Source organism: Solea senegalensis, linkage group LG17, assembly GCF_019176455.1.
Source record: "Solea senegalensis isolate Sse05_10M linkage group LG17, IFAPA_SoseM_1, whole genome shotgun sequence".
NCBI classification, from domain to species: domain Eukaryota; kingdom Metazoa; phylum Chordata; class Actinopteri; order Pleuronectiformes; family Soleidae; genus Solea; species Solea senegalensis.
In genome coordinates, this window is record NC_058037.1 from 186976 (window position 1) to 214550 (window position 27575).

At 40.9% G+C, this 27575-nt stretch overlaps 3 protein-coding genes across 4 annotated transcripts; 1 reads left to right on the forward strand and 2 right to left on the reverse strand.

Moving 5' to 3' along the window:
- Positions 1-647: 647 nt before the first annotated feature.
- Positions 648-7548, reverse strand: actr10 (actin related protein 10). The gene is made up of 13 exons (XM_044049945.1): positions 7362-7548; positions 6364-6436; positions 6199-6281; positions 5920-6028; positions 5179-5286; positions 4646-4713; positions 4409-4488; positions 3718-3753; positions 3034-3113; positions 2850-2923; positions 2645-2726; positions 1843-2044; positions 648-1381 (listed from the first exon to the last, which is right to left on the reverse strand). The coding sequence occupies exons 1-13, from the start codon at positions 7436-7438 to the stop codon at positions 1200-1202; spliced, it is 1254 nt and encodes a 417-aa protein (XP_043905880.1). The 5' UTR covers positions 7439-7548; the 3' UTR covers positions 648-1199.
- Positions 7549-9615: 2067 nt separating this feature from the next.
- On the forward strand, positions 9616-18211 carry LOC122784063. 2 transcript variants are annotated; one of them, XM_044049138.1, is made up of 8 exons: positions 9616-9877; positions 10797-11692; positions 13421-13807; positions 14561-14713; positions 14841-14999; positions 15161-15192; positions 16174-16308; positions 16462-18211. In XM_044049138.1, the coding sequence occupies exons 2-8, from the start codon at positions 10816-10818 to the stop codon at positions 16534-16536; spliced, it is 1818 nt and encodes a 605-aa protein (XP_043905073.1). In that variant the 5' UTR covers positions 9616-9877; positions 10797-10815; the 3' UTR covers positions 16537-18211. The 2 variants fall into 2 exon arrangements, with proteins under 2 accessions (XP_043905073.1, XP_043905072.1); XM_044049137.1 differs by having other exon boundaries at positions 9618-9877; positions 16174-16323.
- Positions 18212-18357: 146 nt separating this feature from the next.
- naa30 (N-alpha-acetyltransferase 30, NatC catalytic subunit) lies at positions 18358-26195 on the reverse strand. The gene is made up of 4 exons (XM_044049139.1): positions 25124-26195; positions 23280-23403; positions 22633-22688; positions 18358-22068 (listed from the first exon to the last, which is right to left on the reverse strand). The coding sequence occupies exons 1-4, from the start codon at positions 25982-25984 to the stop codon at positions 21931-21933; spliced, it is 1179 nt and encodes a 392-aa protein (XP_043905074.1). The 5' UTR covers positions 25985-26195; the 3' UTR covers positions 18358-21930.
- Between the last annotated feature and the right edge of the window lie 1380 nt (positions 26196-27575).

Here is a 27575-nt window from a genome sequence, read left to right on the forward strand (position 1 = left end):
TGCATTGTGGGTATTGCTAGACTGGTTTTCACAGTAGCCAGTCTCAGTGATGAATGTGACCCAGAAAGCCAAACAGATGGAACTGGGATGCACACGTACAGCAAACTAGAACTAGGCTAAAGACAGAAACAGGTTAAAAAAAAAATATGAATGAAAACGGAGGAAACAACTTGTCTCAATTACCAGAAGAGAACAAAGATAGTTTTATGAAGGTGTTGTTGTTTTTTTCTACTCACCTGGCCTAGATATAGAGATACTTTTTCATTCAGTTGTGTTTCTTATCTCCCAACAAATACAGTTGAAAAAAAAAACAACATTTTCTTTCTGGGCTAAAATTGTCATGTAATTTCTGAATAAATTGTGTTTAAACCCTGTGTATACGTACATACATATATGTATATGTATATATATATATATATATATATATATATATATATATATATATATATATGTATATATATATATATATACACATATATATTTCTATATATATCAACATAGAGACAATTAATTTAGCTTTATCTGACCCCTCTCTCTGGGTTGTGGTTGTGTTAATTCCATGACAGGACACCTTTCAGAACACTTATTAGACAAATTTACCTGCTGGAGCAGGCCTGCTCACTAGCATGAATGACTGAAAACACTTATGCGAGTGTGCAGAACCTTTAATACACTGAAATGACTTTACATGGAAAAGTGCAAATAAATAAATCACTCAGATTTTCTTATTTTGAAAGAGTTTGTAAATGTTCCAGTATCTATGATACATCACACTCAAATAACGTCAGCTTTCTGGAAAAGATGATCAACTTCTTCCAACTACTTCATGACTAAATCTGTTATTAGTGATCAGCAAATTTCTGTCGTAAACAAAAACAGAAGTAAGAATGAGTGCAGACACGTCCTCAGTCTTGCACAATGAGACTTCAGTTGCCTGCATGATGCACAAAACATAATTTGACATTTTGACACTGCTATTAGATTACCAGTGTCACATCAAATACTTGCTCACATGATCGTCAAACAGTCTCATAATCTCTGCATATGAGAACACAGATGTGACAACTGGACACGACAAACACAGAGAGCGGTTTGTGTAGTTAACACAGTGACAAGATATGTGTTGAGCTGTTACATTAAGAGATTACCGTTTTATTGGGTAGAAGGAGACTAACATCATTTCATGCCCCAGGATATTTTTACTTCTCTGTGGAGAAAGCTCTCTTCATTAGTGGAGGAGGGGTCTTTCCTGCTTCATACAGAGACTCAGGAGGAGGGGAGCTCAGGCAGCACCAGTCTGGGATGCGTCCTGTCTGGTTGTAATAATCCCGGGACACTGACCTGCTGCCCAGGATGTCCTGAAGGGCCCCAAAGATGGCACCTGTTGAGCAGAAGACAACACTTAAGTCAGGCTACAGTTGAAAATTTCCTATAATCCATATTCAACTCTTTGTGCTGACAGACTTATCTGTGCAAAAATTAACTGTCTCTGATTGTCATTGTCTCTGTACTGGCTTCTTTAATTTATGGGTCTGGAACGGGAGTGGAAATTGTGGAACATGCATCTTAAGGCTAGATTAGGGTCTGACTGAAGGTATACATGCAGTAGTAATTTAAATTTAATTAATAAAACAGCCAAACTACATACATGTATCAGTTTAAAAGCCCTCTTGTAGTATGACTAAAACAATAATTCAATGTATTCATGTAAAAGGACAGAATGTAAGAGAGAGTAATAAGAGAGAGATCTTATGGAGAATGTGTTGATATGAAGACATTGTTTCTTTTTTCAAACTTAAATGCTTCGAATGCCGAATACTGAAATAAAGTCACATATCTAACCTCCGAGCCAGGCAGTGCAGTTGGGTTTGGCAGGTGGAGCATGTATGCGGAAGCTCTTGCTGGCCAGCACGTTGCTGTACTTGGGCTTCTCCACCAGGAGGCGTATTTCTGCCAGCAGGCGGTGCAGGAAGCCAGGCAGCATGGCCGTGCCCCCAATCACTATCAGGTTCTCAGAGAGCACTTTACGGGTGTCGATGGGGCACTAAAGACAAACATAAACATTTTCACCAAATTAAATGGCCTGCATAGGTGCCACCTTTTATATTCAGGAGGTGGATCTGCTTTTTATGTGCTCATGCTCTTGTGTCAGGGGAACAATGAAAAGATATTCGATTTATTTATTTAAATTTTTCACACCATCGTTCTATATCAATAACATTTCAGACTATCATCGGCCAGGAGAACAGCACTTTGTGGTTAACAGGACAGGAGCAGACTAGAGAAAATTGTGATGGATGAAAGTGGCTGTGTAACATTTTACTGCAGTGCTGTTTTACTCTGTGTGTGGAGCCAATTCCCCGAGGGAGCTGCTGGGTTTCAGTACAACCCGGGTAAAATACTGCATGAGTAGCACTTTAAACATGCTGCTGTTTCAGTCACACTCTGAGGCAGAAGGTGTAACATCTGCTGCTGCTGCAGCTGCTGAACTTTTTAAGATTAATTAGGCTGCTGTGCGCTGACGTCACCTCCCTTGCATTAAGCAGCTCAGGTAAACACAATGGTCGCCAGTGACTGTTCTTTAATGTAATATTTTCCCCTTCAGAAAAACCCAAGACATACAGAATGAATGACTTTTCTCTACCTTGACGAGAGCGTCGAGCATCAGAGACGCCACGCTCTTCTCCTCATTATCCTGTTCAAACAGGATTTCCATCACTGAGTCCCTAAATACAGGAGAAGATCCATTAATTCAAAAAAACAAGCAAAATCACATGGACATTTCTCGAGATATGTTGTTTTTTTTTAGCTTTCAAAGAAAATGGAGAGCACATATTCGGATAAACTACCTGATTGAACCTTTGACGTGCATGATTTTCTCCCCATCCAGAGGATAGTCAACATCTGGAGGAGGAGCTGGACGCTGTGAACCCATCAGCAGAAAGAAGTCTTACAGCAATGCATAACTTCATATAAACATGCATTTACAGACTGAAAATAAAGAACCTTTGGACAAACAACACGTAACCTCACCTCTGCTGTACCGTCCAGGTTAAATTTGGCCTCTTGGATCTTGAGGCCTCTCTGCAGGTCACTGACAAAACACGTTCTCACTACAGCAAACAACAAAAATCAAGAATGAATTATATATTGTATCAAATTACATGTATAATAAGGTTAATCAAGTTAATCTAATAACCACAAGTTGTGTTAAAGTCCGATCATAAATTTAAGGGTTAAGATACTGTACATTAGCCCTACATAAAATATTTAATTATGTAATGGGTTGTTCTACCAGCTCAGTGCAAGTAAATTATGTATTTAATTCACAAATAAACACTTTGAAATGAATCATAAAATTAAAGAAACAACTCTCAGATGTTGCTCCTACTCACGGAACATTTAATTCAAACCATTAAGCCACTGTTTAGTGCAACCCAGAGGATTTTCGACATGAATTAAACAAGACTAAATATAAACCTATTCCTGTGTCACAATAAAGAGCCGCTGCTTACAAATAGAGAGAAAAACTAGAATAGGCCGCCCCACTATCCCAAAGGTGTGAAGTGTGTTCTACTTTTATAAAGTAGTCAGTCTCAACACTGGTTTTCTTTTAAAATGTGGCATTTCTTTGTGAAAAACACCTTCTGTGATCTCTCAAAAGAGTAAAGCAAGAGGTGCAAATCATGAAGACAAAAACAACTCAGTCGAGCTCACCTTTTATGTCCTCCACAGTCTCCTCCGGGATGGTCCCTGAGAAGACAGATACAAGTGAAAACACATTTTCTTTAGCTCTTGTATGGCCAAATCCACCATTTCCCACACTTTGACTTTCAAGTGAGATTTATTATAAGATCTGCGCTTGGAAAAAAGTATTAGCTGACACTAAGTGGTAAGTGGTAAGGGTAAGTTATGGAACTCAGTATAAAACAAATATAGGCAGCAGAAACCATCATTCTCCAATGACTTTTGTCTTCACTTCTTAGATGATTATGACTCTAAACATTACAATATTGGAATCATGTTAAATTAAGAGATCTCAGCACTTTGTGCTTAAAGCAAAAACACAAATCTTTTAACAGTCCAGTCTAGTGAGTCAGACTGCTGTCGATCTTAATTATTGATGTATGTACAAGCAGCTTCTCTCACTCTGCTGCAGCTGTTGATCACACAGCTTAACTCTATCATTCAGTTTCCACTGTTGAAAAAACACTGAGAGAGGCTGTATGTATATGTATAATTCACACAAATGTCACACAGAAGCAAGTTCCTCTTTGAATGCATTATAGTTCAAAGCCATTACACTGTTATACTTCCTGAAAAAGCAAATCAGCAGTCCATACCAGAGTTAGACGTTTAGCCACTAAAAAGAAAGAGACAGATGGTGCATGGTGGGTTTTGTAATTACCAATGACAGCTGGCACACTCTGCCCAGTGGTAGTGTCTGTGTCCACGGTGCACTGCTCCACAAGAAGTCCATCTAATTCTCTACAATACAGACGTGCAGTTATGGGACAAAAAGACGCACACAAAAAAGCCTTTTGCAGTCATGGCACTTTCAATGAAAGTGTAGAATAAATAAATTGTTGTAGCGCACACACAAGCAAAGTCACACTCTCCTCTTCAGTTTGTTAGAGGCACTTACTTATGGATGGATTTCCCCCCCAAAGGCAAAGCCTCCCAAGCTGGCAGAATAGGAGTACACTCATAAACCTGATGTCAAAGTTAAGGTTAGGTACAGACCTCAAAGTAGGTGTCGATAAACAACCTGATAAATGTCTTTTTAAAAGATACAAATGCAGAAATACCACCATAACTTATAAGAATACATCAGTGATTTACCAATAGTAAGACAGCCATTTGTGTACACAGAGCAGATTTACATTGGGTCCCTTTAATCTATTATACTTTGCATCATTTAAAAATGTGAAAAAAGAAAGTAGGTAATTCAACAACCACTAACCTAATATATGCAGCTGATGACCTCAATACTCGAGTAAAAAAAAGTTGGAACTAATGTGCTTAATGAGAATCTTTGACAGCCTTGGACTTTAACAATCAACCCCCTTGGACTAATGACTACCTTGCTATCTACCATGAAACATCAGTCAATTTTGTGTACTACCTATAATGACAATATCCAATTCTGTTGCCAAAAGTCAGAGATTTAAAGGATACAGGCAGCACCAAAGTCTCAGTGTAGCCACAGTCCATCACCAGGCCACAGTTGATGCCTAACGTCATGATGGCCATCAGGTGACTTGGAGCAAAAAGTACAGAGGGCACCTGTGGAAAAACCATCAGACACATAAAACATACATTAAACATCAGAACATTCACTACAAACGATAGTTTCCTCTCATCATTAGAAGAGTGTGGTAAAGGTCCAGTTCTACTGACAGAATGGAAACATTTAGAATAGCATTTTTATAGTTCATTATAAAATAATGATAAAATATATACATGTTTTCAATATAGTCAATCTTGTGCTGCTCTGATACAATCCTTGTATTTCAGTTTTCTCCAGTCATTGATGTTGTGTCACATTGCTCTTTGTCTCCCTCATCCTATTCTACCATTTATCTTTCCTTCCATGGTGTGGTCAAAGTATGCACATGTTTGCTTTTTATTGGTAATGAGCTGTGATCTTTTTGTTTTTTTTAGAAATATGTTTTAGCGCTCATTCCAAGATATTTTTAGCATCTTCAGTATAGCCACATTTTAAAGGCCTCAAGTTTGCTTGCATTAGTGTCCAAGTTTCATCATCACACTTGTAGCCAACGTAATAATGCTGTCGGTCTGTTGGATTGACTTGGCACTGTTTTTTTTCCTGCTTACTACCATTATTTTTGTTTTAATAATTTTAATTTCCATAACATACATGTCTTGTAGTTATTGTGTCATTTTCATAAGTGTTACCTCAAACTGTTTGAAGAAAACCTTGGTGAGAGTCTCCCTGAAGTGAGAAGGGCACAGGAGGGACTCTATGATGACCACTCTTCTGTCACGTGGGTTCACCAGCAGGTGTCTGAGACAAACAGAGATACATTTTCAAATTTTTACGAAACTACAATAATTTGTGTATTATTACAGCACCCAGTGTTTAGAGCTACAATGGTTAAGTTGTTCCCCACCTAATATAGTAACATACAAACAGTGCTTTGTCTACAATGAATGACTAATGCAGCAGAGTCTCACCTGAAGTATAGTATATGGATAAACTCTTTGAGGATGACGTAAAGCTCCTCCGTGTTGATGTTGTACTGAACAACCTTGATGGCCTTAAAACAAGAACATAACACATTAACGTTTACTTGTGAACGTTCTACATTTACTGTTCATTAAAGGAGAGCAATGTCTCACCTGTTGCTGTCCTGGTTTCCGGATCTCACTCGGAATTATGAACCTGGGCCCCGTTTCCCCTGCAAAGCCACATCTGCAAAGAAATGACACTGTCAGCTGAGCTGAGAACATGCAGAATATAAGATTCATACAACTGAATGTTCTGCAGCTACACTGCGTTAAATCTGCAACCTTTTCAAAGTCCTGGAACATATTATATTATAATGTTAGTGGAATGAACACAAAAACAGCAATTATAAATGTGATGCACACCAACATCACTAACCTTTTTTAGGACCTATTTTTAGTGCCGTAAAAAAGCTAAGCACAAGCAGCACATAATTATTTCATATAAGCTTCATATAAATATGTAAGTATGAATAACTGGTCTGTGTCAAACATCATGTGAAGACAACTGTAGACAAAGACATCATTATTAAAAGTAAGAGGAGAAAAATGTCCTCTGGATCGTCATGTGACTCAGGGCCGTTTCAGGGTTTACTAGATAACATATTTGAATAGAAAATGTATCAAGAGACACATTTTAACAAACAAACATATAAACTGGCAGCAGAAATGTAATCAGACTTTCATTGAGGCATGAAGAGTATATCACTAGAAATGTACTCACTACTCAGTAGGGGTGTTCAAAATTGTTTTGAAATGTAGGGCTGCAACAACCAGCCAACCACAAATTCCAGATAGTCAAACTTATGATAAGATACTCCTGCCCCTGAGTACAGTTGATCTTATTTGCTAAAATTCCGTGTTAGCGCTAAGATGACATTAGTGACGTCTCTAGTTAGCACTGACCGTGTGGCTAAGGAGCTAACACAGTTAAAATATTATTATTATTATTATTATTTACAAAATCCTAGTCAAAGTCATTGTCAGTCATCATTATGTTATGTGTTCGTCCTTTAGTGTCAGTTCACCAGGAGCAGAGAAAATACATATAGCTGTGTTAGCATTTTTGTGCTAACAAACAACAACAATACGTGCTAACGACTGACACTCACTTTGTATATGCTGCTCCTAAATCGATGACGATTGCAGTCTTCTCCCCTCCGCTTCCTAAACCATCAAATAAGGGCATTTTTTATAAATATGTTCGCCTTTGGGCGAAAATAACGTATGTGTCAAATCAACGCTAGCAGCCGCAAATCTGCATCCTATTGAAAATCTGTTGACTTCCTGTTGGGCTGGGTTGGGTCTTCAGAGAGCAATGACGTCACGTATAGTTGCCTGATCAAAAATGACAAGCAAACGTGTCACTCATTTTGTTAAACAAAAATAACAACAGATCAAGTCCCATACTGGCTCTATATGTGATATCTAAAGCAAAATATAAATTAAAAAATGTGGAAAGGAGTGCCTTTCTGGTGGAGAGAATTGATGCCCTTGCAACTCTATGTGTGTCCTCTGTGTATAGAAAATACCCATCCATGTGATAGACAGTGATGCTGTGCTGTAAAGGATATCCCTGTACAGGGCACAGAGGCAACATAAGGCCCTGGGGACGGGTTTTGCCTGCAAACCAGTTTTATCCTTATTTATTCACAGCATTTTTACTTTTAAAATGCAAATGCAAATTGCATATAAAGATGATGCATTTAATGATTATTATTTCTTTACCTTTTATTTGTGGCCCTTAGCTTGCCTAATTTATGTCAGTGTGGCCCTCTGTGCCTAGTGCCATTCCAAATGTCTGTGCATGCCACTACAACAGATACTTACTTAAACAAATCTGATTAGGTACATTTAATTTAAGTCAAAATTTAGATAAACCACACCTAGTATCAAGTCCCTTATTTTCCTTTTTAAGTCAGTGAACCTTTTCATCAATGCAGTCTCTTACAATGTGTGTACACTAATTGTTAAAATGTACTGCATTATATAAAATCAATTTTAACCACACTGGGCTATATTGTGCTGTGTGTGAGTCTTTAAGATGTTGACATAAACAAAACCCCATTTCTTTCAAATAATTATTGTTTCTCTTATTAGCAATACTAATAAGCCTAGATTTAACATAAGGAGCAAAATGGAGGAGGAGGTAGTCCAACTGCCATCAAAAAAAACAAAAGGAGAGTTCTTCTAAAAAACCCATAAGATGCTGCTGATGTAACCTCATTGTACCACCACAGGAGGTCACTGGAACTTTTTCAGTATGTTTTTGCCATGTTATCCATAAAACTAATTCACCTGCCCCCATAACCCAGTTTTCCTGGTACAAAAAAAAGCAATATTATTAGAGTTACAGTTCTATGTCAGACTGTTACTTTAATATCCTTCCACCATTAGCCGACTATTTTGTAGATAATCTTAGACACTAACGTGTCAGAGTTGACTTGCTGGGGAGGATGTCTGGAAGAAGGACACACTTTACATAACACAGCTGTGCCGACATGCTCTATTTGTAATGTAACCTAAAAAGATTCCACTCTGCACAAATCTGATCTTTCAAAGACATAAAAATGTAAGACATTTACTCCGTGAACGAATGACGACAACTCAAATCAAAAATAAAAATGTATATTTTATATCAGTATTTGTTTGTTTAGTGCCACAAAGGACAAGCAGATAATAAACAATTAATTGACACATACATATATGTTTGAATTTATTTATGCATATTTTAATTATTAATCCTGCAACATTCTTTATGCTCACACTTTACAATAAGTTGTGAAAAAAATGTAACTACTCACAAGTAATTAACTATAACTATAGGGATGGCTGTGTTGATACCGATATCACAAACTGGAATATTTACCGATACCAGTCCGATACGGTCATTTTACACCTTTTCAATTATGAACGTCACATTTGTCCTGATGTATTTCAAGTTATTTCAAAGACAGTCTCCAACTGTTTAACAAATATTCTACTGTCATAACGAAGAAGAAGAAATAAACAGCTGGCAACGTGACTCAGCTAAAATGCTGTTGCTGATTTCAACTTAAAACAGTCATGCGATAAACATGCGATATATAGCAAAAAACTGGATCACTGGATCCTTTATCTGATCCAGTGATTTTGACCCATGCAGTATCAGACTGATACTGAGTATGTATCAGCTCATAGTTAACTGTGGACAGGTAAACAAAGTGTAAAGAAGCCAAAAAATATATAGTTAATAATGATTACTAGTGTTACTTTTTGCCTCATACAGTATAATATCGGTTTAAAATGTTTCAGTATCTTCTTCTCCTTGCGTGATCTCTGTGAGGAGGTGAGGAAACTTGCTCTCGTCATAAATCAGAGACTGAAGCCTTCAGTTTGAATAAATCCTGCAGAGTGGAAGCATTTGGTGGCAGCACTTGAGAATCAGGCGGACATACGCAGAAGCAGCAGCAGCAGAGACCTGTTATTACAGCCGGTGACGCTGAGGAGCTGCACACAACAAGCCTCTCCTCCTCCTCCTGCTTCCCTCCACAGGCTAACCTGGATTCGCATCCACAAGAACTGCATTCATACTGCAAGTGGAGCCGCGCATCCTCCAGGCTCAGCGACCCTGCGCGGAGAGTGGAAGGTAAAGGCAGCGTTATTGTAGCCATACGTGTACATGCATTGACTTTCATTGTTACCACGTACATTTCGCCGTGGGTGGATTTTTAAGGGTGCATTTGTAGTTTATTGTGAGACGACGATGAGCTCAGGTATACACGGTAATCCTGTGCAGTCAGATTGGACAAACCTATTTTAACACCGCAGCGTGAATTTGTTTACATGCAGTCTGAAATGCTGGGCACATTGTGCTGTCAGGTGGTGAGGCTGCAAGAGCAATACTGTGTCTGGGTGTGATTTTTGTGGGGTGTTTACGTACGAGGAATACAGGCAGAAAAGTGGCTTATCTCAGATTCAGGAGATATGCAAGTGCATCCTGTGCATCCTTTTAATACCAAGTGAAGAATGAACAAAGAACAATAAATGCATCACACACAGCTGATTATTTAAAATAACAAATCTGATTTCACTGTGCTGGTAAGTCATGTTTATACCTGGTATATGTATGTTGTCCTGGTTTAAGAGAGATGCAGCTGTGTTTAATGTAAAAAACATGTAACATTCATGGAGACAGAGGAGAGACAACCTGGTGCTATTCATAGATGAAGTCTGGAGGGGTGCTAAGGATTGCTGTGTCAGATTCCCACTCAATTTGTCTGTCACTCTCCCTGAGTGTGTGTGTGTGTGTGCATTTCTTTTCTGTTTATGCAAAATGAGGAGAAGAAGAGGCTGAGATGAAAAGGAATTTCACTCAGTTTATTCAAATAAGCGCAACAACAGCGTGGAAGCAACAAGCGATCGTGTTTTCTTTGGTTTTCACAGGCTCTGTGAAGTTCTCCACCCTGTGTCTCATTCTCTGTCCACGTGTCTGCCGAACTGTTGTCCACAGCTCAGTGAAGCTCATTTGCGTTTGTCTTCATTCACTCTCATTCCACTCTCTGCAGGCACTGAGACGAGACAGAGATGCTGATGTCTGGGATGCTCCTTCGCCTCCTCCTGGCTGGGAGCTGTCTCTGTGTCGGTGGAAACCCTGTCCACCTCTTGGACTTAAATGTCACGCAGGACAGCGACTGTGATGGAGACTGTGAGAGACGCTTGGTGGAGACTGGCAGGTCAACACACACCATAGGTGTGGATGTAAAGTCTAAACCCTCGGATAAAGAACATGTAACTGGCCTGATATTGAATGTAGATGCAGGAGGAGGGGCTGGTCCTGAGGGGATAGCTCCGGTGCTGCAGGAAGAAAATGGGGACAGCCTTGATGGACGATCTGGGCCAAGTAAAGCTGGTGGAGAGGCATGGAGCCAAAACAACAGAGGAAAGAAGGTCAGGAGCTCACCTGATATTAGAGATGATGACAGACAGCCAGAGTCAGTTCTTTCAGAGGAGTCAGAGAGTAGTGAGGACAGCAGGTCTCTTACTGATGAGCATAATTCACCTCCTACAGATGGAGCAAAGCAGTTGGACACAAAAGACATGAGTACTTCAAGATTGATTCTGGATGGGATTCAGGCCTCTGCTGCAACACCAGCACCAGCACAGCTGGAGACTTCATCCAGCCAACAGGACAACCAAGGCAGGGAGGACAGGACAAGATTCCCTGGTGGATATGCTTTTCCAGAACCTCCATCGACTTCTCCACACATCCAGAGACAAAGTCCCCTCCCTGCTGCAGTCTTTGTCTCCTCTCAGACCTCCACACCTTTGACAATTTGGGGCCATGATGGAGCTACAATCTCCTCACTCCCTGAGCCCTTGTTACCTGAATTTGGACCAGATCTGATGCCCAGAGATGAAGGACTAGAAAGTTTGTGGACTGAGGCAGCAAGACCCGATGGAGGTAAATCATAAAACGTTTATAATGTATAAATAATAACTATAAAAATGGATATGTGTGTTTTTTTTATTGAGGTAAAATCCTCTCTGAGCTAATACTCTGCAGTCACTGTCACCCTAAAGGAATTCCTTCCACCACAAGCCATTTTACGGCTGGTTGAATTTTGCAGGGTTTCTCGAGGCTTCATTAAAAAGCGTGTTGGAAATGAATGGAAACGACACATCTAGTGGCACCCGCTTTTCCACGCTCCACTTTGAACCCCAGCTGGGACCTGTGGCAGTCTAATTACTTTCTATTCCTGACTCCAGTCTGGAATAGAAAAGAAAAGAAAAGGACGAGCTCAACTGCCAGCAAACGCTTGTGGCAGGACATGTTTTTCAAGTCTTTGATGTCTTTCTCTCTCTGATTCCTCTTCTTTTTGGAAGGAAGCTTCATCGAACACACAATCCCAGTACGAATAGCAGGAACACAGGTACTGTGGGAATATATTCCCACCGTGCAGACTAGAAAGAGGCAGGCTATTATTCAGTGAGGCAGAAAAGGGAAATGGATAGTAGTCTGTCTGAGCCAATATGTATTCCTGCTGTTTGCACAGGGATTGAGTGTTTGATGACGCTTCCTTTCAAAAGAAGAGGAATCAGAGGGGGAAAAAAAAACACCTAAATTCTCACCCAGCATTATGTAAAACGATTGCAGTCTTGATAAATGCCTTAGACTGAAGGAATTGCCTGAGAGATGCAGGAAGTGTTTCAGCTTCAACGACCCCCTGTGTGGTTACGTCTCATCTAACGAGAACCGTTTTTGCAATCTTCCCTTCAGTGTGTGTCTTACGCTGTGTTCACATTACCAGACCCAAGTGACTCATGCCATTTTATTCAGTCGATGTGGCTCACATCTGATTATTTTCAGGGCTGTGTGGACACAGATATCAGATTTGTGTCACTTTAGTATTTGGTCCTATATCAGATAGATCAGCTGATATGTGGCCATGCGACGTGGACGATAACGGCCATAGGATCCACGAGACTTTTGCCTAAACTTGCACTTGCACTTGCACTTAAACTAAACTAAACTAAAGATGCACTGAGCGGCGACGTCGTCAACCGGCACTGGAGAATATATATTTGACATTTTTTTATAATTGGCATTGACCGATTATTATATACAGTATTTATCGGCCAACTATTACAAATTTTTGTTTTGTCTTTTGTATTTCCTATTGAAAATACTGCACTACAGTGTAGACATAAAGTGTAGATTAGAGTTCAAGTATTGTTCAATAACTTGTCACTGAAGTTGAGCAATTTTTATCAGATGGAGGAATCAGCTGTAGAAAAACCCATATTGGTCGACCTCTAATAGCTTCTGTTAGTTAATCTCCTGCTACGATAGCGAGTGATCTGCAACAGCGTTTTCTGTCTGCTCTAAGAGACTTTAATGGGGAAACAGCATGAGAGGAGGTAGCTGTCTCAAAATGCTGCATTCTGTCAAATTACAAAAAAAAGAAAGAAAAAAAGCTGTACCTGTAAATTGGATACATTTGCAGCTGCAAAAGAAAACCTATGCATTTTCCATTATTGCTGTCAGCACTGTTGGATGTGAGGAAACTGCAAGATCTACAGCTTGGCATTATTCATATGGCCCAGTTTACTAAAATCCAAGATTAAATTGTCACCGTATAATATCATGACCTTCATTCTGCCTCTGTGTTTGTGGCAACATTAATTACAGTGGACACAGTGGACCCACTGTCTCAGGATGAAGCCACAGAGGGCACCATGTCATCAGAGGCGCTTCCTCTCATCTTTGAGCCGTTTGAAGATGTAACACCAGAGGGGGCAGCATCAGCAGCAGGGGTCACACCGGCACCTGGCAGCACTCACTCTCCTGCTGCCATGGCGACCGGAGGGATGCTTCTGTCAGAGGTGGACCTGGCCCAGCTGGTCACAGTGGACACGGACAATGATGGTCCCTCGCATGCTCTGCCCCTGCTGATGCCAGACTGGATGTCACCTTGGCAGACATCGGGCGCCGAGCTTCAGGAGCCAATCAGCTCTCCGGTTCCGTCTGTTTCACAGCGGCGAGCTGGAACACAGCCGGAGGATCATTCTGAGAGAGGTGAGACAGATGATGAGGCTGAACCAGAACAAACCCGTGAGGCTCAAAACCAACACAATGCTCTGTGAAATCATCATTCAGTTTCCTACAAATAAGTGCTGAACAATCACAATTTGGATTTTGAGTATCTCATGTGGCAATGTTCCATCTTTTTTTAAATATACAACACAAATTTATTAAACTAAAGCGTGACTGTTAAATCACGTTAAATAAATACCCACATCTTTTAGCACTACTACCTTTTACATCTACTCCAAACCATAGAGGCTATAGCTTCTGTATACTAACACTGTAGAGACATGAGAACACAAATGTTAAGTCCAGGAATTGGAATGGTGCTGTGCTGTGGGTCATGACATGAACTGGCACCAATAGCTACACAAACCTACAAATTAAAACCTGCTTTGATCGAAACATTACATATACGTATCTGCAGCATTGAAAATTCAAAGTGGACACAGTTTTTGGGCTCATCGCCGCACACTCAGCAGAGACACTGCATGGCAGTACAACACACAACACTTACTTGTACATGAGTGAAGTACCAATTATGTGTCCTTACCCACAGATACATGTCACACTGAACTTGGCCACAGGATTATCTGACTCTGGAAATTGTTCATCAGGTTATTATCAGTCCTGTAGTGTGTGTGTGCTCTCTTTGACTTTTTTTCCTCGTCCTCTCTTGTGTTCAACTTTTTACACATTCTAAAATGTTCTATTGTGCTCTCCTTGTGATTTTGGGACGTGCAGTTGCTGTGAGGACACCAAACCTTAAAGAAAACCTGCCCACCGCTGGCCCCTCCCTTTCATCCTTCATCCACCATACTATGACAACGGTTGCCATGGTAACCCATCAGCCTGTGCACAAATCTAGATCAGGGTTAGAGGAGATGGAGTCTGAGGGTAAGGCAAGTTTTATTACCTCGGGGAATACATTTTAAACTGCTACTTTAAAATGTATTTTATTAAAGGTTATAAATGTGCTTGTTTGTTCTCGGCTGTTGAGCAAATCATCTCGTTTCCCTCACAGAGGAGCACGATGAGGACGACGAGGACGAGAACTCAGAGGAGTCGGTGGAAGACGACAGCGAAGAGGACCTGACAGATTCACCGCAGACGTCTTCAACGCAGCCACCGTACAGCCTCATCCCTCCTCCTCCCGTCTGGGTTCAACGCAACCAGGGGCTGAGTATGTGATCATGATTTCTAAATCATCTGATGAATCGGCCTTGAACTTGTATTGTAGCAGCCTACAGATCCCACAAATACAGAGATATTGACATTAGAATCATTTCCAAGAGCATTTGTTGAGGTTGCTCTGATAAACTGGAGGCTTTTTTTGTCTTACAGTGCGAAGCTGGGTTGAGCTGATTAGAGAAAAGGTAAGACTGCCCCCTTCTGTCCTTGAAAAGACACCGCACGTTCTCTTAGTGGCCTCTGAAAGAAGCTGGTGATATTCTCCATTTCTCATACTATTAACATACTCATTCCTCTGGGATTCGTCTGGGCTTAATTGTTGAACAAATATAATCGAGCCACATGAGTGAGCCACACTCTGATGTGGCTGATATGTTCTTTTATCGTCATAAACATGAGAACTGTGACTACTTTTGAGATAATTCCACATGAACCATCCTGCTGCTACAGGTTAGTGTTACTGGGAAAGTATAATATGTTAATAATTACATTTTACTACACTATCATCCCCTGTTACTTAATAAAAGTAATAATTACTTTGTAAATACAATCAAAAGGTGATGTACAATGGGTAACTTTGGAACTGAATCCACTTAATTGAAACAAACTGCAGAACCACAACAGAGGTGGTTTCTCCCAACTTGTGCTGCATATCCCTTCTGACAGAGTACGAAAGGAAAAAAAAGGAAAGTGCAATCTAGGAATGCAATAAATGAGCATTACTTTGCGTAGTAATTGTAATATTAATGTTTTATAAATTGTCGTTAATGGGTAAAGTAATAACATTACAGTAACACTGCTAATCAAAGGAGCATTAATATGTGGCTGAAGATATTTCATAACCCTAACCCTTGTTTGGGTGAACATTGCTAAATGTTACACTCACTAGCTTTGACAAGATTTACGTCATAAAGATTAGAAATAGCCCGAGGACACAGACAGTGTGGAAAAGTCTGGAGATAGCAAGAGAAAAAATACTAATACTATTCTTGATAATTGTCGACAATGACAACTAAAAGCTTCATCTTTAATTGTCTTTCTTTAGCGAATTAATATCTTATAGGCTCTAATAGTTGAGGTATAAAAGAGATTAAATGGGTTTAACTGGGTTTTATTATATGTTTACCACTCTGCTCCACTTTGACCCGTGTCTCTACTGTCGACAGGCGGGTTACGTGTCAGGGATGTTGGCCCCTGTGGGCATCGGCATCACCGGGGCCCTCCTCATCGTCGGCGCCCTCTACAGCATCAGAATGATTCACCGCAAAAGGAGGAACAGCTTTAAACATCAGAGGAGGAAGGTCAGACAGCCAGAGGTCAATAGAGTTTTTGAATTCATCACCTATTTCTGTGTTTCACTCGTCAGTTGATGAGAATCTGATTTCTTTTGTCAACTTATTGTGCCTCAAATGCATAAAGTTAAGCATTATGGTGATTTCTCTCCTTCTCCCCAGCAACCTCGAGAGCACAGCACCACTGGTCATGACCAAGCCATGCTGCTGGCCGACAGCTCTGAAGATGAATTCTGATGAGACCGTTTCAGGCTGGGTTTTTTTTCCCGTTGGTGACCACTGCCTGATGCTCCTGTGATAGGGGCTTGGTGAATATCACCATCGCTATGACTACCACATCTCCGAATCACCCTGGGCTGTTTGGCTATGACTCATCTGATCCACATAGTGTGACTGAGGATAGTGCACAATTTGCACAGGCTGCACAATGGTCAGCTTTGTACTCGCACCCCCACCCTCCTAAAAGTACCAACGTGAGCACTTTTTTTCTTTTTAAATGTTGTCAGGTGATGTTGACTCTAATGGCTGAACAGGGCTGATGTGCGGCACTTTGACATTAAAACAACAGCAACGCCGATAATGCTGCCCGTATAATACACAAATGCATTAGCAGGGTATTTACTGAATTAAAGTGTTGCTGGTAAACAGATGTTTTTGTGCAGCGGACGTTTTCTGTCATGTACTGAAGGGCTGTTGCGGAGTTACATAACAACCATGTAAATATATGTACTTTATATGTAGCTGACTTGGCGTCAGTCATGTTAGTGTAAATACAATTTCAAATTCTCGCATAGCACTTTGGGGGAAAAGGGAAAAGAAAATTCTGAGCCATTTTGTTTGTCCAAAATCTGGACGTAGCAGAAGAAGCCATTTCATTTGTCCCGTCGATGGACGCAGCGTCTGATTTGCAAGCGTAATTTAGCATAAAGCTAGCTGGCCTGGCTCTGTCCATACGAGCAGAAACCTGCCAAACTGCACCTTCAAAGCTCAATAATGAACATAATGTGTGGTGTGAACAAAAAAGAAAACATAAAAATAACAAATCATGATTTCACAGGGATTAAATACTGATCTATCTCTTGACCAGGAGCAATAACTTTCTAAGATTCCCACTGATTATCGCTAAACAAATGGTTTACTTGTGAACTAAAGTGGTGCTTAAGGGCAGATTCTGTTGTAGACAAACAGAACCAGGCTTGTCATTTCCCCCTCTAGATTGTGTGTTAGGATTAGGTGAATATCTCGTGTTACAAGTGTTATCTTAAAAATGTCTCATCGTTATGAACGTGACAGTTAACTTGTCATTTGTCTTTATGCAAGGTGAGGGAATGAACGTTTCTCAAAATGTGGAAACAACTGCTTAAAAGCAAGATTTCATTTTCATGTTTACTTGGTTAATAGTTCATAAAGGTATCAGTGAGAAGCACACATGGAATACCTTCTTCCTTAAAGTATGTAGCGACAAACTAATTTCCATGTAGTGTAACTGATTTTTATTCGTTCGACACACGTGACGTGACACTCACTTTGTTTCAAAATTTGCCGGAAAAGCAAAGACATTGGACACACTGAGGCAAAGGTTAATGTTTTCCTACAAGTCAAAGAGTTTTGTTTTGTAAACCAGCTCGGTTTGTGTGCATTTACGTGTCACATTTCTTGGACGGGTTCTAGTCAGATGAGGTTTCACATCTTTACTTTTCGGGAAGAAAATCAGAAGCATTTCATAGTAAACCTCTCTGTAATTCAGAAAAGATGTAGGGAATATCTGTACATCTTGTCCTTTGTTAAAACTAAAGGTTTTCTGTAACTTCATGAGCCATGTGATTATGCTAAATGTTTAACTGCTTGTTTATATGCAATAATACCAACTTAGGATGTGTGATATAAAATAGTGACTCCTTGTTGCTATGTACAATAGATAGGAAACATGTAATTAGAAAATACACTAATACTTCAGAAGTCAGGTTCTAACTACTGTATGTCTTATACTACGTGTTATACTCTTGTGTAAAGGATTTCCGCTGAAAAGAAAATGAACAGACAACTCAGATTACAGCATTAAAAAAATCAAATAATTTATTTCTGTGTTCTTTTTCCACATTAAATAAAAGCTATTGGACATTTCCAGATCCAAATCAAGAGAGGGGACAGGGGAAGGAGGAACAGGGGGAAACAGATTTGACATGCAAAAAAACCTTTTGCTCTCCCCTTTGCACACTTTATGGATGGCGGTGGAGGCGGAGCTGGGCGCCTGGAAAATACTGCGGGTAGCCCCGTGTGGTTGGCTCGCTGGTCTAAGGGACTATAGCATTTTGTTGTGCACTACCACTTCCAATAGGATTGTTAATTGTCTGACCATCAAACAGGTTTCTGGGGGAATCCATATTGTAAATGCAGAATGGCAGGTTGCTTGGGTGAGGGCAGAGGTGGCATTGACATTGTTAGAACAAGCAACCTTGACAGAATAGTGAATGTTCAGAACAGGGGGAAGAAAAAACAAAAATCAGCCACTAAGGTCTGTGAACACCCACTAGCATGGTAAGAGACTCCAAATGCAGAGGAGTCGTCATGAGACCGTCAGGTAAACCTATGCAACACCACAAGCCATAGCTACAAATGTGATAGTGGTGATGGAGCCCCGCGATGATAAAACAGAGCCCTTTGTTTCATTGTGGCAGGCTGTAATGCCCATATATCTACTGGAACTACCAGTGTTTCACAGGATTAAAAGAAAAAAGACATGATACCCATTTCCTTCGGCATCTAAAACACCTCTTCGGGCTGACAGCAGAATTACTCAAGAGTTTGAGGGAGATAATTGAAATTGGTGTGGGACGAGCAGCAAATATAACCACTGTCATTCTGGGTCGAGGTCATTTTTGTATGCTCATCGTTCTAGTTACAACTCCGAATGGGCTAAGTAGCACAGAAATCAAAAATAAATCTGATAAATCAACCCAAAATCACCCTCTTTCCCAACAGGTGATTCACCAAAAAGAAAAAAAAGAAGCTCTCAATACAATGAATAGAACACTCTTAAACAAATCTGAAAACAGACAGACTCCGATCCATTGTTCCAAATGCACATACAAACTTACATACACAGGCTGTTATGTGGGTGGCACGTCTGTAAACATCTACTCTCCTTTTCAGCCCTGGGCTCATTGGGTGAGATCCATCGGGTGGATATAAACCCAAAACATGAACAAGGTGTTGTAGTGTCATCAAAAGAGATTCATCCATCTGCTCTTACACAGTTTAAACAGCTAGGACAGGACATTTCTGTTTGTTCTGTAGTTAATATTTGTAGCAGACTGCACCGAAATCTGAGTCGTGTTGCTTGGCAGCATCTTTTGAGTGCTTTTCTACTCATAATCTGATAGGCAGGATAAAAGTACACAGATGTCCAATTGCATAACTTCAAATCTTAACCTGTAAACAAAAACTGCATTTTACAACCTGTGATGCAGATTGCTTTCCAATTTGACTTATTTATAATATCAATAAAACAATCTAGGGTGACTTAAGAGTTTAATCTCCCCTTAACTACGGACTACACAGGCTCCTGCCCAGCAGCGAGTGCAAACTCAAACCCTGGAAAGAAAGGAAAGTGAGCTTTTGTTCCTTTCTGTTACAAACAAGTGTCCTCATTAGAGAGGAGGGGGGGGGGAGAAATACAGCACCATAAAGGCTCTGCTTTTCCTGTGCGGGGCCCTCTGAAAGTAGAGAAATAAAAATCTGTCAGAGCAGATCCACCCCGTTGTCAAAATAACAGAACACATTTATACATACACACCGCAGCAATTTCCACAGAAGTGCATCTGACCTTTGTTCATTTTACTTTCAAGAAAAAACACAGAAGCATCTGAAGCAAACGTTCTTTGCCAGAATTAGTGTGGATTGAAACATCAAGGTGCATCTATGACATGTTCCACGCTTGAGATCTTAAAAAGTAGGCGAGGTTGGATGTGCATCAAAGTTAGGGCACCTGGGAAGTGCACAGTGGATTCAGCCGCTCACAGCAGCGTTAAGATTAAACAAGTCTATAGACGCATATCTAAATAAACTGAAAGCGAACAAAAAGAATAAAATATAATCTGCTAAGAATACTTGTCTATTTTCCGTTTTTTTTGTTTTTAATCAAGAGATAAACACACGCACACGGCATACTCAAAACAGGAATCCAGCATACGTAACACTTTGCCTCTGGTCAGGTGCTGAGGACGGACCAGAGGCGGGCCGAGGCTGCGGCGCGTTGCCTGTTATCAGGCAGATAACCGCAGCTGTGGCTGAGAGTGCTGATGGATTGAGTGGCACTTGCAATGAGGAGAAACTGAAATCATATAAAGGAAGTAAACTGAGACGGCTTGAAAAGTTTGACTGCACTATGATTGGCAAGAAATGTCCTCGAAAGCCGTAATTTTCACCAGTTTGGGAATTTTGCCCTGGCTGGCAGTGTGTTTAAGGAAAACAAATCGTAATCTGCAAAAATAGGAAAGAAGAAAATAAACCAATGTTCCGTCGCAGTTTTGATGAAAGATTAAGAGAAGGAAAATAAAACAAAAAATAGGTGGTGGATCCACCAGTTGGGCAAAAGGTTGAGGTGCAAATGGAGTGATTTGTTTTCGATCAGCTGCTCGGCACCAACATGCTTACAACAAACACAGGAAGGGGTCGGAGGGTCGGCTTCAGACTGGATTAATCAGCACAAACTTGCCACGCTTTAGTCCCACACTCACAGTAAAATAAATGCATGCATTTCTTTACAGGCGTTCAGTCCTGGAGGCTGAGGCAGGTAATGGAGACAGGATGGGAAACAAGGACACAACTGTACGCACCTTTCCAACCAAGCACGTGCTCACGCAGTCACACGAAAACATTCTCCAACTCACAGTGAGATCACTCATACCACAAACACACACACACACACACACACATATGCACACAAAAATAGGCCAAACACTCCCCCAAGAAAAAATTAGAGAAGATACAAACACGCAGTCATACTATAGCTTGTTCCATCCCCATCCAACTTACAAGGTTAAAAAAGAAACACAAAAATAAACTCCACAAATATTTTCTTCCCTGTCTGTTTTTACCGCCCCCACTTCCTTGTTTCACCTGGTGGTGTTGTCGTAAAGTTTGCGCTCTGTGTTCTGTAGAAGGGTTTGGTGTGGCGCTGTGTCCTCTTGGGTTTGGACACACGTCCTCACCTGAGCTGCCTCACAACCAGTCCATGTGGCATTCGAGCATGACAGCCCAAAGGTCATCTAGTCACCCAGTCAAGGTCATCCCAGAGACCACCCTCATTTGCCCCTTCCTCGTCACAGAAAGTATCAAGGGGCCCTTCATGAAAACATCAGGTGGGGATTTTCTTCCTTTCCATTTCTTCCAAAACAACAATTGTTCAGAAGTCAAGGACAACAAGAGGGTGTGTTTTCATGTCTATGCATACCTATGTGCATACTCCTCGTGGTTGGGCACAGGTGTGTGTCTGCATGTGTACTGTGTGTGTGTTTGTGTTTACTCGAGTGAAATGACCAGGGCAGAGCTGAGGCTGTCAAGCTGATCGTGAAAGAAGGGAACAGCACCCGCTGTCCTGTCCTCCCCCATCCCCCTCTTCTTTGCTTTTTAGCGGAGCCACAGTTTGAGCCGCAGCGCGTCCACTCCGTTCAGGTAGTATCTGAACAGCCGCTTGTCCCTGACAAAACCCAAGTTCTCGTACAGCTTCAGGGCTGATTTGTTGGTGATCTCAGTCTCCAATACAACCTGGGGACACACAGATAGTGGTGTCAGACATGTTGTTAGGGAGCAGAGTGATGTATGAGATTCACAGCTTTTTTCCTGAACTGCTGTGAAATGTTGATGAAATGTTGATGAAATGTTGATGAAATGTTGATTTCAGTGGTGGATGGGAAGAACCGTTATTCAATTGACAGTTACTGTGATTAACTGTGAGAAAAGGATGTTCAGTAACACTGGAGTTGGACTAGCACAAACCTGAGATAACAACAAAGCCCCGAACACTTCAACTACACATTTCCCATGTTGTCATTGTTTCTTCTTCTCCTGTGTATTTGGTCTTGTAAACTCAAGACAATCGTAGTCTCTTGCATATGTTAACACTGTAACACTGCTGGTGCACATCTAAGGGAAGCATGCCAAAGCTGGTGCCTTATTGCATGAACACAATAATTAGGTTTATTTTTAGGCTTCAATAAACATGTTAATTGTACTCTGGCTGTACTTGAATATATGGATTGGAAAAAAAAGAAAAAAAAAAAGAAAAAGATATGTAAACTGAGCTAAGAGGAATTGGTATACAAGACTTACTTCATCACAGTCTCCCTCCACCATGGCGTAGATGGCCTTCTTCACCAGGTTAGTGCCTGGAATAGAGGAGTCAGTCAGTTTTAGGTAAAAAATAAATAATGCAAAGGAAAACAATGTCACATCCTTTTAAAGAGCAGTGTGACACCTCAACACAGTGTATATACAATCTATTTGATATCAAGATGATTTACTTTAAATTAATTGCCTAAGTAAATGTAAAATAAATAAAGATGGATTTCTTATTCTGCTTTAACCCAACACTCTTGATATAAATGTGGCAACTTAAGTGTTTTCAGCTTGACATTGTACACACAACTCATGAAACACCCATCTCTCTCCTGTATAAACTGACCAAGTCTGCAGATGTGACTTGAAACAGCAGTAGTAATCTCGTCCGACTCTTCACCAAGCTTCTGAGTTCGTTTCGAGCACCTGGATGTACTTTAGTGAATGTCATCATAATATGACGAGCTGTATTTAAATCTGCTGTGGTAAACGATCTGCAGCATAATTTGCAAAGTAGCTTTGAGGACCGTGTCAGACATAAACATCTGTCCTTTTTTGGTACTAGCCATGAAGAAGCTGTTCAATTCTTGGACATCACATCTCATCTCATAGCCCTAGTCTATACCATGAGTGAGACTTACCGATGCTTTTCCTTCTGTGTTTTGAATCCACAGCCAGCATGGCGATGTAGCCACGACGGAACATCTTCTTGTGCATGTCAAGCTTACATACGATGGCTCCGACACACTCCTGCTCCACCATGGCCTGTAACACACATTGTGTTGTTCAGAACAACATCCTGACTCCCGATACCAGTGTCAGTACTCTGGAATGATAGTCGTTTAGTAAGAGTTGAATTTCCAATAAGCTGCGACTGAGGTGTATGAGTATAGCACTCTGCTTCCACTCTCTGCAGACATACTGGGCATGCCAACTCCTTTTTAGCATTAAAGCCAGTGAGAATGAAAAAAGCCATGGCTGCCAAAACAGGTGCTGTTGCAGACTGTCCACAATTTAACTGCAAAAAAACCTAAGAAGTGAGATACTACATGGATACTACAAACCCCATCTGTAAAAGACGTTAAAAAGCTATACAGTAGAGCTGATTACTAAATTAATTAAAATACAACTATTTTGATAATCGATTACTCGGTTTGACGAACACCAATCAACATTTTTTAAAGGTTTTCTGACATTTTATGGACCAAACGATTCATTGATTAATCGAGAAAATAATGGACAGATTAATCAATTATGATCGTTAGTTGCAGCTCTACTATACAGACCAAAGAAGCGGGACATGTCCACAGAGACAGGTGAGGGAATGTGAGACAACAGAATGAATAAAGAATATCTTAAGTTGCAAATGCAATGTTCAACTCTGGTAACCGTTGCTTTCCCGTAACTTGAGAGCTGCTAAAAATCTGATCCATCTTTAACAGATACAAGTGGTTAATTGACACTCAGTGTTTAAAATGTAGTAGTTTTCTCCACCGTTTCCTGAAAATACTAAGTACTAAATATTTAATAATGTATACCAAATGTACATTGTGATTATGTGACAAACCTACGACATTGACTGCGAGTAGGTTTGGACATTAGACTAACAGGTCTCAACATTTTCTAATTTTATCAATTTAGATTGAAAAATGACTACAAATTAGAACTATTTCTCCTCTGTGTTCTCACATATTATTAATACATATATTTGCTGTGAATTAGTTTCTGTGTCATGTTTGAGAAACATGTATGTTTCATTGAGACAATCGATCATGACAACACATAGCTGCTGACTGCCTAGCAACTCTTATTCTGCTATTCCTGTCAAGCTAGCAGTCCTGCTTGTTGACTAGCCCAACCTCTGACCTTCATGTCATGGCACTTCCTCATGTGTCAGGGTACAAGACAAATTGAAAGTAGGAAGTTTACAACCTTGAGTCTCAGAGTATAAACACAGTGAGGACAGTGTTTTTCACAGCAGAAACCCCTAAGTGGACACTGCAGGTAAAAGAGGCAATGTCTATCTCCAATACCTGTCACGACTAAAATGGAAAAGCGGGGGTTATAGAGGACTGTGTGCACTTCATTCCTCTACACATATCTGGACAAAAGACCCTGACAAGAGACAAAGACTGTTACATCAGCTGAACTCCATTTGACACATTAAATCAGACTAAGAGCACAAACGTGTCAAGGCTTTTTGGCAGAAATGTGGTTTGTTTACTTGTCATATTGACTTATAGAAAACCAGGCCACTGTGCGGCCAGTGGACACGCCTGCATGTATGTGTGTTTGAGCTCAAGTTATTTATTAGACTCTATGTTTGACTGAGGACCCACTGACAGGTGAAGAAACCTTGAGGCACGTGGACACACCCAGCTCCACTAATTTCTCCACAGCTCCAAGTAAACAAGAGTTCATGGCAATGGAGTAGAGTGATCTGAAGAAGTGTGTGAAAACAGATATTGTTCACAATCATACTCACCAGAAAACAAAGCTGCGGCCAGTTGTGGATGAAGTACCTGTACGTATAAATTGAATAAGGTTCAGACAAGTCCTTGGTGATCAGTCTCATAATCCACGGCATTTGCAGCTCAGACTCGTAGCGGACATATCGAATGCCGTGACTCTCCTCTTCCGCTCGGACGGGACAACTGTTCAGGTCGAGTCGGGCCAACTCCGCGGTTGGAAGCTGCTCCTGGTCCTGGTGCTGCTGCTCCGGGTCGGCGATGCCGTCCTCTTCACCGGGGCCAGCAGAGACCGACGGCTGATCACTCAGCGGTCTCGGCGGCTCCGTGCGGTCAAACTCGTCTTTCCGTTCGTGAGCCTCCTCGGTTCGCGTGAAACCCGGTATCCCGTTCACACTATTGTTAACCAGGGGAGAGTGACTGCCGTTTTTGGAGAAGGGGCTGTGGCCTTCGTGTTGGCAATGCTCACTGTTACTTCTAACGGCCGGAGCCCCTCCGCTGCTGCCGCTGCTGTCACAGTTATCTATGGACGGTCTCGGATTGTCAGGTCGGTTTCCTGGACGTTGGTGACTGTTAACGTCCTCTGAGGGGCTGACCAAGCCGTTTAGCTGTTGTTGCTCTCGGGCTTGCATTTTGAGGTGCAGTGCCGCCGGGCTAGCTCGGGCTAGCATGTTTTTCTGCTTCTTATTTAACGACCCTTTCACTTCGTTTACCGGCTGCGACGTCTTCCCGGTGCCGGCGGGTACACAGTCCTCCCCGTAGAAGGCCGGTTCTCCGTCTCCCCCCGCCGGCTCCGCTATCCCAGCTCCGGGGAAAGGAGGAATTTCAGCCGGGGATGCAGGCAGAGCGTTACTAGGCCCAGGCGGCACTGTGGCCATCCCACCGCATTAAGGTGGAGATTCGCGCTTGGAAAACGTCGAACACAATCTCATCCACAAGGTGAAGTTATATACAAAACATATACAAGTTACTTCACCGAATTTTGCACTAAACCGAGGACTTATGAGGCGATAGTGTGTCCCGCTGGAGTCGGAGTCACTGCTTTCTCCTCGGTTTCCCTGCTGCCGCAAAGTGCTGTCGCAGCAAACGCCATTGCAAGAACAGAGTGAACCGTTTTACGACAGTGGTGTAACGCTTGACAGATGACGGATTTTTTTCAACACATGGGTCTAACTGTCTTTTATTTTGAAATAAAGTCTTGTGATAAGTTTTAATTCAAGAATAAGAGACACTTGGTCGAAAGACGACATTAAGTACAATTAAAAGAATATCTCTATACATTTGACGTAGCTTTATAGGGCCTACATAATCAATATGTGACCTGAATGACCCACGGAGAAAATGTCAATATGTGCATTTACCGGAAAACGCAGAATCCTCCAGTGTCATTGCCTTTGATCTGTTCTCTCTATTAAGTTCCTTTAAAAAAATGCAAAGTTAAATGGTCAACATCAGAAAAATAAATACATGCAAAACCACATAATGACTAATAATAATACTACTACTACTAATAATAAAAATAATGATGATGATAATTTCATTATTATCATTATAAAATAAATCTGATACACTCCAGTTGGGAAAGCTGACTCAGCATCCCCAGTAATTCGGATACTGCTAATGTCCAAGGTCTGTGTGGTTGTTCATTTTCGTACCAGCAGAGGGCGACAAATAAAAGGATTTGTTTAACCAGACAGACAACCAATTTTCTCCCACTCATACCGTAGTTTCTCCACTAGATGTCTCCAGTAGATAAGTTTCCTTTCCTCATGAGCTTACTGCGCTCCAAAAAAGTAAGTATACGTTTTTGGGCTATTTATAAAATCCTACCTACTCCAATCTGCTTTTCTCTAGAATTCACAGATGGACGTTATTCATTTTATTTCTCCACAGACTGATGTTTCACTGCTGTTCCTCAGCTAGTAAACCAAGTTTATCAGGTAATAACCCTAGAGACAGAATTAATTTCACTTTAGGTTTATTTTGCAGGAGGCAGGAATTGTTGTTCATTCTAGGTGGCAGTGTTGCTCTGTCATGTCATCAAACAGGTTCATGCAGCTGATCGCTATTCGAAAAAGTCATGATGTGAACTTTCAAGTCCAAGGAAATGCCTTGTTTCCTAAACATGGGACAGAGAAAACATATTTATCAAGTAGATAGATAGATAGATAGATAGATCGATAGATAGATTATGATGATTTCTCTTTTATGTGCTATAGGAAAACCTTTTTGAGTCTATAGGAGTGTCTTATTTTGATTTTAAATATATTGTACCAAGAAGGAGACAGTGAGATAGACAGAAAGAGAGAGATGGCTCCTTGAAAGCTAAGCCTTGGGGCTGAGAACTCTCTGAAGAGCAGGAATCAGGCATGCACAATCAGTTCCCCTCTTCAAATCTCCTTTACAGGCCTATCTACTTGAACAGCCTTCTCTTAATTACTTTCTCTATCACTTAGCAAGCTTTGCCTG

Bases quoted from the DNA above. Each gene is read 5' to 3' on its own strand.
- LOC122784063 (XM_044049137.1), top strand. From the start codon at position 10,816: ATGCTGATGTCTGGGATGCTCCTTCGCCTCCTCCTGGCTGGGAGCTGT. The intron at 11,693-13,420 runs GTAAATCATAAA...CATTAATTACAG, and splicing joins GGCAGCAAGACCCGATGGAG to TGGACACAGTGGACCCACTG. The intron at 14,714-14,840 runs GTAAGGCAAGTT...TTTCCCTCACAG, and splicing joins AGAGGAGATGGAGTCTGAGG to AGGAGCACGATGAGGACGAC.
- actr10 (XM_044049945.1), bottom strand. From the start codon at position 7,438: ATGCCCTTATTTGATGGTTTAGGAAGCGGAGGGGAGAAGACTGCAATC. The intron at 4,489-4,645 runs GTAAGTGCCTCT...TCTGTATTGTAG, and splicing joins GGGGGGAAATCCATCCATAA to AGAATTAGATGGACTTCTTG. The intron at 1,382-1,842 runs GTTAGATATGTG...TCTGCTCAACAG, and splicing joins CTGCACTGCCTGGCTCGGAG to GTGCCATCTTTGGGGCCCTT.
- naa30 (XM_044049139.1), bottom strand. From the start codon at position 25,984: ATGGCCACAGTGCCGCCTGGGCCTAGTAACGCTCTGCCTGCATCCCCG. The intron at 23,404-25,123 runs GTGAGTATGATT...TGTGTGTTACAG, and splicing joins GGCCGCAGCTTTGTTTTCTG to GCCATGGTGGAGCAGGAGTG. The intron at 22,069-22,632 runs GTAAGTCTTGTA...GTGTGTCCCCAG, and splicing joins TGGAGGGAGACTGTGATGAA to GTTGTATTGGAGACTGAGAT.